General features: G+C 37.8%; 1 protein-coding gene across 5 annotated transcripts in view; it reads left to right on the top strand.

Moving 5' to 3' along the window:
- Nucleotides 1–13,732, top strand: part of PTPRM (protein tyrosine phosphatase receptor type M) — a 650,734-nt gene that overhangs the window by 178,764 nt on the left and 458,238 nt on the right. For all 5 annotated transcript variants that reach the window (XM_070420643.1, XM_070420639.1, XM_070420640.1 and 2 more), the window contains exon 2: nucleotides 4,854–4,976. In XM_070420643.1, coding sequence (XP_070276744.1) covers nucleotides 4,854–4,976 — 123 coding nt within the window. The remainder of the gene's footprint in view (nucleotides 1–4,853; nucleotides 4,977–13,732) is intronic.

Below are 13,732 nucleotides of genomic sequence, written 5' to 3' on the forward strand. Positions count from 1 at the left end.
GGTTGACATCAGGATTAAACAAGTTCTCAGTAAAACATAGTCCCTATTAGTAGTTTTAGTATTAATATTATTATCTCATAGATACTGTGAATTATGTAATCAATCGTATTTTCTTTTTTGGATTGGCTACCCCAAACTCAAAGTGAAATAAATTTGTAGCTAACTTCCAGTAAATGAACCTGGTGACATTTTTTGATTACTTGGTGGTGAAGTGGAGCCCTCACTATATTCCTGGTATAATCTCATTTTATTTTTTTGCCCATTTTCCTTGCTTTTGAATTTTAATTTTTCTTTGATTTTGTTAATTTAACTCTTATATCATTGCATAGTAAGATATGTTATGGAGTAGGCCATGCAATCATCATTTTTGCACAGGAATCAGCAATGATGATAACCTAAGTATTTGACATCCATAGATACTTCCTTTTGCATAAAAATTTATTATTGATTCAGCACATGTAGTATTTTAGTGTGTTGTATTCACATTTGCTAAGGAAAAACTGGTGTGATGCAGGCATGTGGGCATGTACATATGAGTGAGTATGTGTGTGAGTGAGAGAGACTATGAATGAAGCAGGCCACCACCCCACCCATCTTGCATCACCTTTCCTCCATTTTATTTATGACGTGGCTCAGCCTCAATTCCCCTCCACAAAAGAGAAATAATTTATGTTGATTTGACGGAGGAATGCAGTGCAGCCATGAGCGTTGGGCATTAGTCCAAATAAGACAGTTCTGGACAAACCTTGGCAAAGTCTGCCGCTGACCACATTCCTGTACATGATGGCAAACTGTCTGTTATTTGGAAAATCAAGGAGACTTATTTTTTGAAATGCTCATTCATTTCACTAAGTTTCAGCGGGCTCTGCTTCCTCATCATACTCTTCACTGGCCTCAAAGCATTTACAAATCCCACATGCTCCATAGAGGAGCCCACTGGAGTGTGCTGCAGGATTGCTCACAACTCTTTAATTTCTTATTAAATTTCCAAAGATATAGTCCAACTATTTGCAGTGAAATGAACTCATGAGAATAATTGTTGTATGAGGTGTATATGGTATGAAGGATTTAAGAATTAATAATAACAAGTATGATTGAACATGCCTGGCACTGTTGCACTAACTTTACATTTGCTGTATAATTGAATGATTAGAAATACCACATAAGGTACATGTTATCTCCATTCTACAGGTAGGGAAATCAGATTTCAGAGTGCCAGGTGATTTGTCTTCAGTCACAAAGCTAGGAGTGGAAGAATGAGGACGTGCCAGACCTTTGACCCCGGAACCTGTTCACTACCACCACTACACAGAGCTGCCTAAAAAGCCAAAAGTTTTACCAAAAAAGTAAAATAAAATAAAAAACCATAAGTTTAATTTGCTCATTCTCAAAATGGTCATTTCAACTCTGATGTTGTTTACCTTAATCTTATCTCATTTTAGTTCCATCCACCACCTTTGGTATTTTAGGGTCTCTCATCTGTTGGATGATTGCCAGTGGATCTGAAAATGGGTGTGCAGGGGGATATATCTTCCGGCAATAGGAAATTCATAGTTTGTCCTATTTTCCAGTGGTTTGATAATCATACATGGATCCAGAAAGAACCATTCCATCTTTTTATGTTTCCTTTCAAGTGATAAAAGTAGCTTTATGTAATAGGAAAATTATATCCTTTCTCCAGCATTGCATTAGTCTTTGGGGTTGCTATCAGCTGTGCATTCTCTTCCCTATACATTTGGTTATATCTTTAGTGTCAACAGTTGCTTCATAAAGCAGATCTTTAACCAGCCTTGAGTTGTTTTGTGGATGCCCATAGCTGGTTCTCACTGTTTAAAACTGCACTGCAGGACTTTCATCATCAATGTGCTGTCTATGTTTCCATGGTTATTTTTTTTCTTTTGGAACATTATTAGTGCTACCCACTGTTTGGGCTTATTTCTACAGTACAGAAGCTATTTTCTACATCAGATTTGGGGTTTGCAACCAAGGGAACATATTTATCATACATGTTTACATTGCCTTGTAACATTTCCTATCCCAAAGTCGAAAGTTGTTAGTAGTATATGCTTTAAACAAATCCGTTTTGTTTCTTTGGACTTGTTAAAACTGAGTGAAGGGCAGTATAAATTACCATGTGTCAAGCTGAAATATTAAGTTGATGCTGTATTTTTATAGTGTGTTTCTGTTCCCAGTGGATTGTTTAATTGACCAGTTCTGTTAAATATGTTACAATGTACAGCATCCAAAGCCACTAATTTCACAATCATGCCTGGAGATCACAATTAAAAGAAAGTTAGAAACCTAGCACAGGCCTTTTAAAAGGGTCTGAGCTCCCTCATTCTGCCCTGTTTAACTTTTTGTTTTTAATCAGTGATTTGGTGGCAGACATAGAAAGCATGCTTATCAAATTAGCAGATACCCAAGTCTAGGTAGGATGACTAATACCCAAACACAAAATCAGGATTCCAAAAGCTCTCAATAGACTGGAGTGATGCACTGAAAACAAAGAGATAGGGGTTAGTGAGGATAAATACATCCTGTGTTTTCATTCATAAAGTCATTTACTTAGCATAGGAGAGGAGTGATTTGCATTTCACGCCCCTATGGGAATTCAGGCTCCTAGAAGCTCAAAATGGACCAGCACCCTGTTGAGACTGCTGAAAAGAGCACGAGGTCCAGGGACATGGACAGTTGAATTTAGAACTTGGGAGTCCTTATTGTGGAAAAGTGCCAATAAACCTGTGAGTGTTCAGAGGTTTACCAGGATAGGGAAAGTCTTCCTAGCTTCTAGTAGGAAGAACTGGAGGGAGCAAAGCATGTTTTGCCCAGAGAAGTGAAGACATAGAACATGACAGTTCTTTTCAAATGATCAGCTTTCCTGGGTAAGAGCTGAGACTTTTTATTATCTCTGCAGAGGTAGAGCTAAGATAAATGAGTAGACAAGGTAAGCAGAGAGTGGTCCTTTACAAAGAGGGAGTTATGTACACGGTAAGGATGCTTTTTTAAAATTCTCAGTGCCTCACCTGTTCATAAGCTGTCTGTCTGGGTTGTTGAATTGACTAAACATTTGGATGGGAGTTGGACCAGGTGACCTCTAACATCTGTTTTATCTCTGAGGTTGTACAATTGCTGTTTCACTTATTGCTGCCAGGGCATACAGTACAGACAGCCTATATAATAAAGAGCTAATATGCTAATTAGACTGGATGGTGGAATGACCTTCCTGAACGACCAGTGGGCGGGGGGTGGGGCCGTGGGGTTGTGAGGCAGCCGGGCCTGTGAGGGCCTACTCTTGCACGATTTTCATGCAGTGAGCCTCTAGTAGTGTAATAATATTCTTATTTTTATGTGTTATTGATCAGAACCCTTAATTTTTATCATTGACAGATAATTATAATTTTAAATTAATGTAATTAATGACATTATCTAATGGTTAATAGAATCCTTTATAATAAAAGCCTAATATGCTAAATGTCCAGTTGTCCAGTAGTCCGTTCAACCAGTCAAATAGTAATATGCTAATGATGTGCTAAGGCCGCTCAACTGCTTGCTACGACGTGCACTGACCACCAGGGGGTAGACAGTTGACCGGTAGGTTAGCTTGCTGTTGGGTCCAGCCAATCGGGACTGAATGAGACAGGCCGGACATGCCCTGGAGCCCTCTTGCGGTCCCTCCTCAGCCCCGATCATGCACTAGTGGGGGTCCCTCGGACTGGCCTGCACCCTCTCGCAATCAGGACCCTTTGGGGGATGTTGGAGAGCCGGTTTCAGCCTGATCCCACCCAACGCAGGAGCTTCCCCCTGGTGGTCAGTGCGCTTCCACAGGGGGAGCGCCACTCAGCCAGAAGCCGAGCTCACAGCTGGTGAGTAAAGCGGCAGTGGCAGGAGCCTCTCCCGCCTCTGCAGCAGCACTAAGGATGTCCAACTGCCGTCCTCCAAGGACTTCCGGACTGCAAGAGGGTTCAGGCCAGGCTGAGGGAAACCCCCCCCACCCCAACGCAGAGTGCACAAATTTTGTGCACTGGGCCTCTAGTGTTCATAATAATTGATTTGGTCAATGTAGTAAGTCACTTTTGAAATGTGAACATTGGAGAAAAGACTTGATACTATAGTAATTCAAAGTAACAAGAGACATTTAAGAATGCTAGATGGGACTGAACATTTTCTCTGTGCCCCAGGATGCTGAAACAGCTAAATTGCTTTGCATATACTACATTTTGTTTTATTGTTTTTTTTAAGTAGTCTTATTTCTACCACCAAAATTAAGCATATGTTTACCACATGTTTAGTTTTAGTTCTTGCCTTTAAAAATTGTGAACTATAAGCAAATTTATAAGCTGTTTTAATTTTGATACCTAAAATATCCAGAGTATTACTAGTAAAATAAAACCAGTTTCTATGGTAAATTTAGAATAATCCTTAGAAAAATAATTTGCAAGTTATGTCCATGATCTGTACTGCATTTGTCTCCTGCCGTCGTGCCAGTGGTGTGGTGAAAGTTTTTTCTTTTATTTTTTTTGTTCAAATTGTAATGATTTTTCTATAGAAAACACATTGAACACTCACAAGATCAGTTATTCCAAATTCCTGTGCATCTGCCAAATAGGAATTATAAATTTGAATTTTTAAAATATTGGTTCTTTTTGGGGAACGATATAATATTGCATTTTGGCAAGACATGGTTAATACTCAGCTAGCAAGGGTACAATAAGGTCAATATCCAGAGTTCCTCAGCACAAAGTTCAAATCAAATTTAATTAGCATCAAGAAGGTTTCTGGTAACCTGTAATCATCATAGCTTTTTCCTGAGGTCTAGTGTTATCTACATTACTTACCATTCTGTTATGTTTTAGGAGGTTGCCTCTTTGATGAGCCATATAGCACATGTGGATATAATCAAGCTGAAGATGATGACTTCAATTGGGAGCAAGTAAACACCTTGACCAAACCAACTTCTGATCCATGGATGCCATCAGGTTTGCTTTTAGTTTTAAGTGTTTTTTGTTGTTTTTTTTTTTTTTAATCAAATGTTCACAAGAGTCTTAATCACAGTAAACGTTCACTGGGTATTGGTTGAATGAGTGAGGGTGTAGGTCTTTGAGTGTGGCAGTCAAGAACCGATGAACTAGTGAGAGTGCTACTATAATTAAGAGGACCGGTTACAAAGAGTTTATCTTTGTCTCTCTTTATTTAAAGTCTAATTAAAGTTTACTTCCTTTACCTTTGGGTACATCTGAGCTAGATTAATGGGCACTTCCCAATTAATCCTTCCCAAGCAGCAGATATGGGAAATAGATTGATGTCTCTTCTGGCAAATGTGTCTAGTGAATGGAACTGTAGCTGGGGAATGGAAATTACAAAGTCTTGGTCACAAATTGGAGAATTGGAGACCTTGGGAGGTAGCATAAACTTTGTCCTCAGAGGCTCACCTGGCACCTGGGTGAACTGTGAGGATGCGGAGTGATCTTGAAAGCATTCTGCAGATGAAATGGTCATGCACACATGTGGATGCTTTGTCCTCTGTATAAGTGCTTAGTATATTTCCTGATGAGTAAATGACATTTGCTCCACTGAACACCAGCAAGAATTCTGCCTTATTTTCAGAAGAAGGAGTGGGCAGATCGTTATTAGTGAACTCTAATCACATTGGAGCTTGATCACTTTAATGGACACCCTTTTCAGGCTGTGATGTTGGACATCTTTAAAATTTTAGATTTGCAGATTCATATTATAAATGGGGTAAAGACTGTGCCCCATTTAGGATTACAACTGTAAAACATGTCATTTTGATTTGGATTTCAGGTAAATACATTTTTTTGGTAATTTTTAATGACCGTAAAGTTCTTCATTAATGCACCTAAATGCAGCAATAAGTACATTTAGTAATCTTGTGAAGGTAGCTTCAAACATGAAGTAGAATCTAATGTTCTTAACTAAGCTTTAATCGTTTTGGTGCCCTCCATGTTCTTCTTGATGTCTCCTTCCCAGGTTTAGATCCTATAACTTCAAAGAATGGAGCTTTGAGCTCCTTAACACTATGACTTTATTGGACTTCAAAATGTTTCTAGCTCTTGTTTATTTATCCATAACTGACAGTCTCCCTTTTTCCCTCTCATTTTTGTTTGTTTGTTCATATATGTGCTTTTGGATATGTCTTGTATTTGAATTAGCGGTACTTTGGTTGCTCCCCCCCCCCACCCCCCGACACATACACATTCTAGTTACTGTTTTCATTCTCGCCAGCATTGGGGAAAGGGGAGAGGAGAGCAGAACTGTGCTCCCATGTGGAGCTGTCCTTTGCCAAACAGGCTTCTTACCCTGAAAGTCTTTTGGTCATCGTCCCCTGCTCTCTCTTGAGGATCCAGTCTATGTCCAGAGAGGCTGGAGATGGATGTGGCTATGGTACTCAGACAAAGTCCTGGTAGGTTTATCCACAGGGGTTCACTCATGCTTTCTTTATTATCTTTGAATTTGGTGAGCAATTTGGTAGTTGATTTTATTATTGTGGTCCTTTAGATTGCAGTCTGACTTGGAAAAATTGACTTTTTACAAAGCACCCCCAATATTGCAAGATCTTCTTCAGTTTCCACTGCTTCTATTTTTATCACATGAGTACAAACTTCCCCTTATAAAGGAAGGGGAGGAATTGTTTCTTGCCACTATCTTGTCCTTTTCTTCTTTATGTTGTTCCATAATACTGTCTCAGACCAAGGTGACCAAGTTTTAAATACAGAAAGGATGGGATCCTAGCAGAGGCTGTAACAAAAATGGCATTTAAAGCCCAATTGCATCCTGGGACAATCAGTTGGGTAATTGAGGGAATGGAGGGGAAGCAACTGTTTAAATATCAGGCCTTTGAAGTCTCTTCTGTCTTTGGAAGAATATAGTAGGGCTATTTAGATGTTCTGTTTGAATTTACTCTCATTCTGTTGACTAATAGAATACTTGGTGGTGAATATTAGGCTTTTGTAGCTTAATATCTCTGAATGTTACATATTCTAAAACTTTTTCAGTTCCATATTATTTCTGATAATTACAAACAATGTGCCCTCAACCACTGCTAAACAGGTTGGAAGTCCTTGTTGGGACATGTCAGCAAGAGGGTGGGGGAAGGACTAGCAGTCCAACTCCTCTACCTCTCTATGCCTTTGGGCATGGTCCAGATTTTTGTTATCTTACAAAATTATAGGCAATCCAAATTCAAAACCTAATGTATTAAAATCAATAGATTGATAACTATTCCATCGGATTACATTTTTTGCCTTAATATAGAATTGCAAATACTGGAATTTTTTCCTACTATGTATTAAACAAAGTTTAATTAAAAAAGTTTCTTTGAGCCATAATATGTGCTAATCATGATACCAATTACTGTGGAAGATGAAGGATTATAAGAAATGATTTTTTTCTCTCTCAGAATTCATCTACTTGGGAAAGAAAGTTACAAAAATACAACTAGTGAGCAATCTAAAATGATACATAATTATATAATGATATAATATAGGCTGAAAGTGTTTGAAGAGCAGTTTTCTTACCTTAAAACCAATATGTATAAATAATATGGACTTGTGCCCAGCTGACCAGTCCACCTAAAGTGAGAAGTTAAATTCTCAGTGAAATATCATTGTTACAAGTAAGGAAATATCATCTTGTAAATTTGCATATGGTATCATATGGTCTGAATTTTAAACTGAGCTGTCAAAATGTACATAGAGCCTTGAGGTTTAATTACTATTTACTTTCAAGGGTTTTCTCCACCTCCTTTTTCTCCTCTCCTCTTTCTCCTCCTCTCTTTCTGTTAATATGTTTAACATAGTTTATTCTTTTCCGAAACTAATTCCAAAGGGTGGCTCTTTTACATTAAAACAGAAACTAATCTTATAAAATTTTCAGGATAACTAGATGGCAAAATCAGATACAACCATAACTCTTTGAGGGTTAATATTTTAAGCCTTTATGTAAAATATTATTTGATTTGTTCTTGCACATATATTTGTATTTGGTCTCACATGTGTAGGCTAGTCTGTGATGCCTTAGACCAAGGTTTGGCAAGCTGTGTCCTGTAGGCAAATAACAGCCTTTGCCAATTTTTGTATGACTTGCAAACTAAAAATGGTATTTACATTTTTGAGTGGTTGAAAAATCACAATAATGATACTATTTTGTGACACATGAAACTCAGATTTCAGTGTCCATAAACAAATTGTTATTGGCACACAGCCATGCCCGTTTGTTAAATATTGTCCATGGCTGGTTTTAAGCTACCACGGCAGGGTGCATACCACAGTAGTATCCACAAAGCCTGGATATTTCCTGTCTCGTTCTTTTCAGGAAAAAAAAAATGTGTGTACCTCTGTCCTAAACCATTTCAGTACCAGAATATAATTGTGACTTTGGACTCTTAATTTATATTGTTATTGTTTTCTATCCTCATATTTATTAACATACAAACATTACTTCACATTTTGTTTCACTTTCAGATTGTATGTTTTCCAAACATTGGGCTATTAAAATCAGTGAGAAAAAAAACCTGATGAATAGGACTGCCTCTATCTTTCCCATAAATTTGCTGTCTATTAAAAGCATTGTGATTTTCTTTATTGTTTAGTAACATAATTCTCTTGAGACTATGGTGAGTCTAAGAAGCAAATAATCCATCAAGATGAATTCAAAAATTATGACAGTGAGAGACTAAATTTTTTATTCTAATCTTAAAATTTACTCTAATTAAAATATTACTTTGTCTGTCTTCTTCGAAATAGATGCTCCAGTGTGTAGGGTTTGTTTTTCTTTCTCTTAATGTGTGAGGTTATCTTTAGCCACATTAAAAAATTTTAAATACAGTCTGGAGCCTTATACATGCTGACATAATAACTACTCTGAGGCTCTGACATTGGCTCTGGAAATACATATTTAGGGCGAATAAATACCAAATCATTCGTATGTTTTTACTTGAAGTCGACAGTTAACGTTATAATGGATTATACTCTTTGAATCAGACAGTTTTTCTGATGGTGGGGAACTTTCTTAAACTTTGTCATAAGGATTGCCACTTTGAGCAGAAGAAAACTTGATTAAGTAACCAAATAATAACCTGGCATCTCGTTACACTGGTTCATGCTATCGCTTTATATACTGTAGTACATGGGTAATTATCAGCGTAGAGTAAGAATTATTGATTAAGTGTTTTATGATATAAAAACACCTACATAGTTTGACAATGATTGGTGGTTTCTTTAATGTTCTCAAGTTCTTTACATTAGTTAAAAGATTTTTGTCATCTTAAAAAATTATAGACACTTCCAAATTCAAAACCTAATGTATTAAAATCAATACAGTTTTCCTCTAATAATAAGGCCTGTTATCTTACTTTGCATGATCTACAAAAAGAAAGCAGAATTTACAGTTACATTACTCTGAACCTTACTGTTGTATTGACATTTCTGAACCTTTGACATACTTAATTCAGCCCACATTTATTGAGAGGTTCTGATAGATCTGATTTTGTATCAGATCACATGTTTCCCAGGCCGTCTTTGTATCCTCAACACATAGCACAATTTTTAGTACTTAGTAGGTCTCAAAATATGTTTCCAAGGTGAGTAAAGAAAATGTATATGTCCTGCTTTCAGAGACCTTACAGTCTAGTGGAAAAGATGGGTTTTAGCCCAGTGAGAGACCCTTTTCAGACTTTTAACCTACAGACTGAAAGATAATAAATTTTTGTTGTTTTAAGCCACCAAGTTTATGCTCATTTATTATGATATGGTTGATATTTTTATATTTTATTAGAATATAACATGTAACTTAGTGTTCCAGTTCTATAAAATGGATAATTTACAAGATCCATAGTTTATGTATAAGAATATGTGACCCTGTTTTATATTTTAAAAGATAAACACTAAATCCATTTATAATATAAAAAAATATAAAGGTAGCTTATAGCCATAGGCATTTGATACTCATAAAGCTGGTTTTTATTTCTGCCCGACATGGTCTCCTGAAGATACCATGCCTCTAAAAAGGCTATACTTAAGTGAATTTGGGTCCTAGTGCTGGGAAAACAAAACATTATGCTTAGTGTTTTTCTAAGTAGCAGATCATGCATAGAGCGGGAAGCTCATTTAGCTTCCCACATCCAAGCTTTACATATTGCAAATTGAGAACAGTGTTTTTTCTGATCTTTATGGAGATGCAATGACTAAGGATTGGATTATTTCTCTGGGTGTTCATATGAAAGAGAGAGAGAAAGAAGTGCCAGGCTGGAGGAGCAATATGCACTCTTAGTGTGATGACCCAGAAAACAGGAAAAAATGACTCTGTATTTGTGTAGAGTCAGTTTCACATTTGGGGACATGATGGATGGAGAGACAAAGGAATTGAAGTTTTCTTTTTGGGCGCATTCATCAGGCATGTTTTGCTCCTGCTAGGGAAGGCTTCTCTGCTTATCTACACTTCAGGACTTATACGGGGCTTAGCCAGTGAAGAGAAGTCTAAAAAGGGCTTGAAATGATATTTTTTCCTTATTAAATTTCAGTGTGTATGTAGTGAGTAATATTTTTGGCACAGAACAGTCAGACAGTTGTCTAATTATCTCATTCATTCTTTGAGTCTTGTCAACATTCAACAAATATTTATTAAACACCTTCTATGTGCTAGACACTGTTGGAGGTGCTTGGGAGCCATCACTGAGTGCACCAAATAGGACCCCTTCCTGGTGCACCCCACACTCCCAGTCTGGTGTGATTGTTCCTGGATTGCCAAAGAATTATATCCTATAAGACCATGTTTTCCATCACTTATTATTGACTTTCTGGAAACTAGTACTCAAAAAATAATACAAAATTTAGTGCATCAGACTCAGCACATTATATCATCAAATTCAGCTTTCTTGTATGCTTTGTTCTTAAAAAAAAAAAAAAGAGCAAAAACATCTAAAGCACAGGCACGGGGCAGCATAGTGTGTTCTGGTAATTCTCTTTTATAAAGCAAAGTAAGCTTGTATACGTAAATGAAACTTAGCAGTTGACAAAGATTGCTTTTTTGCTATATATCTTTTAATCCTCATGATGACCCTGGGACCGTGGTCGGCAAACTGCAGCTCGCAAGCCACATGCGGCTCTTTGGCCCCTTGAATGTGGCTCCTCCTAATCCTTAGGAGTACCCTAATTAAGTTAATAACAATGTACCTACCTATATAGTTTAAGTTTAAAAACTTTGGCTCTCAAAGAAACTTCAATCGTTGTACTGTTGATATTTGGCTCTGTTGACTAATGAGTTTGCCGACCACTGCCATGGGAGATTGGGTGGTATTATCTCTATTTTTATACCCTAGGAGACTGAAGTTCAGAGAAAGTAAACTTGCCTCAGGCATCACGTGAGAGAAGCAGCCCCCCATATTTGCTTCTCGAATACCATAGAGTAATCTTCCCACGGGAGCACATCATCTGGTAAAGGAGGTTAGGCGTCATCCAAGGTGGCAACTAGTCAGATCTTGAAATGCATATTCAGGCTGCCAGGCCAGATGCTAGCTCTCTCGCTTTGTAGCTATTGAACTTGAGCAAGTGCTGAAGCTCTCAGTTTCTCAGGCTCCTCATCCGTGAGCTATTAGTTAGTAATATACGTCTGTGGAGTGATGGAGCTACGGTAGTAGAGTCTGTCCACCTGCCAGTTCTTTCCGAGGGAGGAGGCAGGCAGTCAGGTAATAAGGGGGACATGCTAAAGACTGTGAAGAAAACCTAAATCAGGATAAGGGCTTAGTGAGTGGTGGGAGCAGTAGACAGGGACACCTCTCTGAGCAGAGCCTGGAATCCAGTCAGGGACAAGGTGCCATGGAGGAGGTGAGTTACTGGGGTGGAGAATAGCAGGAGCAAAGACTGAAGCAAGGGTGAGCTCTGCGGGAGGGTGGTCAGTGAAAAGCTTTGGAACGGCATTTAGAACTTACCTCATAGGTTGCTGACCAGGTGAGACAAAAGAATCCACTTCAGGAACTTAGTTTTGAACCTGGCCCAGCACAGTGTTTAGGAAATGTCCTCCTTTTATTGTTATAAGTAATCTTCAGAGTAATTTGGAGTAGCCTAATTTGTACTCCCTGTGAGGTGGGCAGTTCATACAAAGGTCGTATTTTCTCTTCTAAATGATACCAAACAGGAAACAGAAGACAGAGATCTTCACATAATGTTTGAACGATTAAAAAAGCAAGCTGAAAGAAGTCCATTTAAATACAAACAATGTTTTTGTCATCATGGTAGGATTTGGGGCAATTGCACTACATTTCTATTTTAAATATTTCCTTGATCAGGTATAACTTTATAATAAAAACGAACACTTAAAAATTTGGAGGGGGTTATCATTGATTTGGCATTATTTCAGTTGATTCTGAATATTTCCAGTCACTGAAGTCAAGAATTGGGAACAGTTTAATTGTGCTTGAGTATCTCATTCAAGTGTCCCACAGTGAGGTGTTGCACTTGTAAGACAGTCATTGACAAACGTATTCCCTCCCTGCATCTTATGTGAATCACCTTGGTGAGGCTTACACTGCGTTTCCAGTTAGCATTTAATCACTGAGCAGTGAACACAGTGAAAGAAATTGAACTGAAATCATATTCTGACAGCAGTTTCTAAGTTACAAAAATTAGAAAAGTAAATGTAGATGATAATGAAAAAAGAATTTCAGATCAGGGTAGTTCTTAATTAAACAGCACAGTGCTCCGGGTAGCCTCATTTTAATATGAGTGTAAACATTTTGCTCCACTCAAAGGTAAAAACATATTAGAAAATTTTACTATCTTAACCATTTTAAAATGTGCAGTTCAGAGGCATTCAGTACATTCACATTGTTGTGCAACCATTTCTAACATCCAGCTCAGAACTCTTTCATCTTCCCGAGCTGAAACTCTGCACCCATTATATACTAACTACCCATTCCCTACTCTTCCCAACCCTTAACTACCACAATTCTACTTTCTGTTTCTATGGATTTGACCACGCTAGGTACCCCGTATAAGTGGATTCATATAGTATTTGTCCATCCATACCTGGCTTATTTCACTTGGCATAATGTTTTCAGTGATCCAGATTTTGCATGCAAAAACGTCCATGATTAGGGTAGTCATTTTTTTTTAAAAGCATCTTGATTTTGAATAGCTAAGTGTTTCAAGTGTCCCAGTGTATTATGTATGACCCCTATTTCAATAGTTTATATTCAGTGTCCAACAAATGCTCTCCTTTAAATATGTTCTAAATTCCTGTCTTGGCTGATTGGAAAACTGTTATAAGAAGTAAGAACAGTGGCTAGCTATTTTTAAATATTTGCTAAAAAGTATACAACTGATCCTGTATATATAAATATGTTTTTAAGATAGGTTTATTTCTTGCTTAATTTCCCGTAAAATCACACATAAGAGTTATGTGAAGGCCAATAATGGAATAAACAGGCAGGCCATTCATGACGGAGTTGTAAATCTCTCAGAATAGGAGTTGAGGAGGGGGTGAGATGTGCAAGAGGGAGGTCCAGGGCAATGGGCCGATGTGGTGGTTATGATGGCCAGCCGGAGAAGATCGCACTGAGGAGTTGGTCAGCACTCACATACCGTGCGTTCTGTGTATTGCTCCCCCAGTGCAAGGCACCTCCAGCTGAAACTAGCCAGGATGTTGGAATGGAGAAACCCCTTTTGGCAATAAAAGTCAAGAGAGGAGACATTGGGTTTTAATGTGAAACTCAGGGACA

This window comes from Myotis yumanensis, unplaced genomic scaffold, assembly GCF_028538775.1.
Source record: "Myotis yumanensis isolate MYYU_CA2020_CCGP unplaced genomic scaffold, mMyoYum1.0.hap1 SCAF_7, whole genome shotgun sequence".
Classification (NCBI taxonomy): Eukaryota; Metazoa; Chordata; class Mammalia; order Chiroptera; family Vespertilionidae; genus Myotis; species Myotis yumanensis.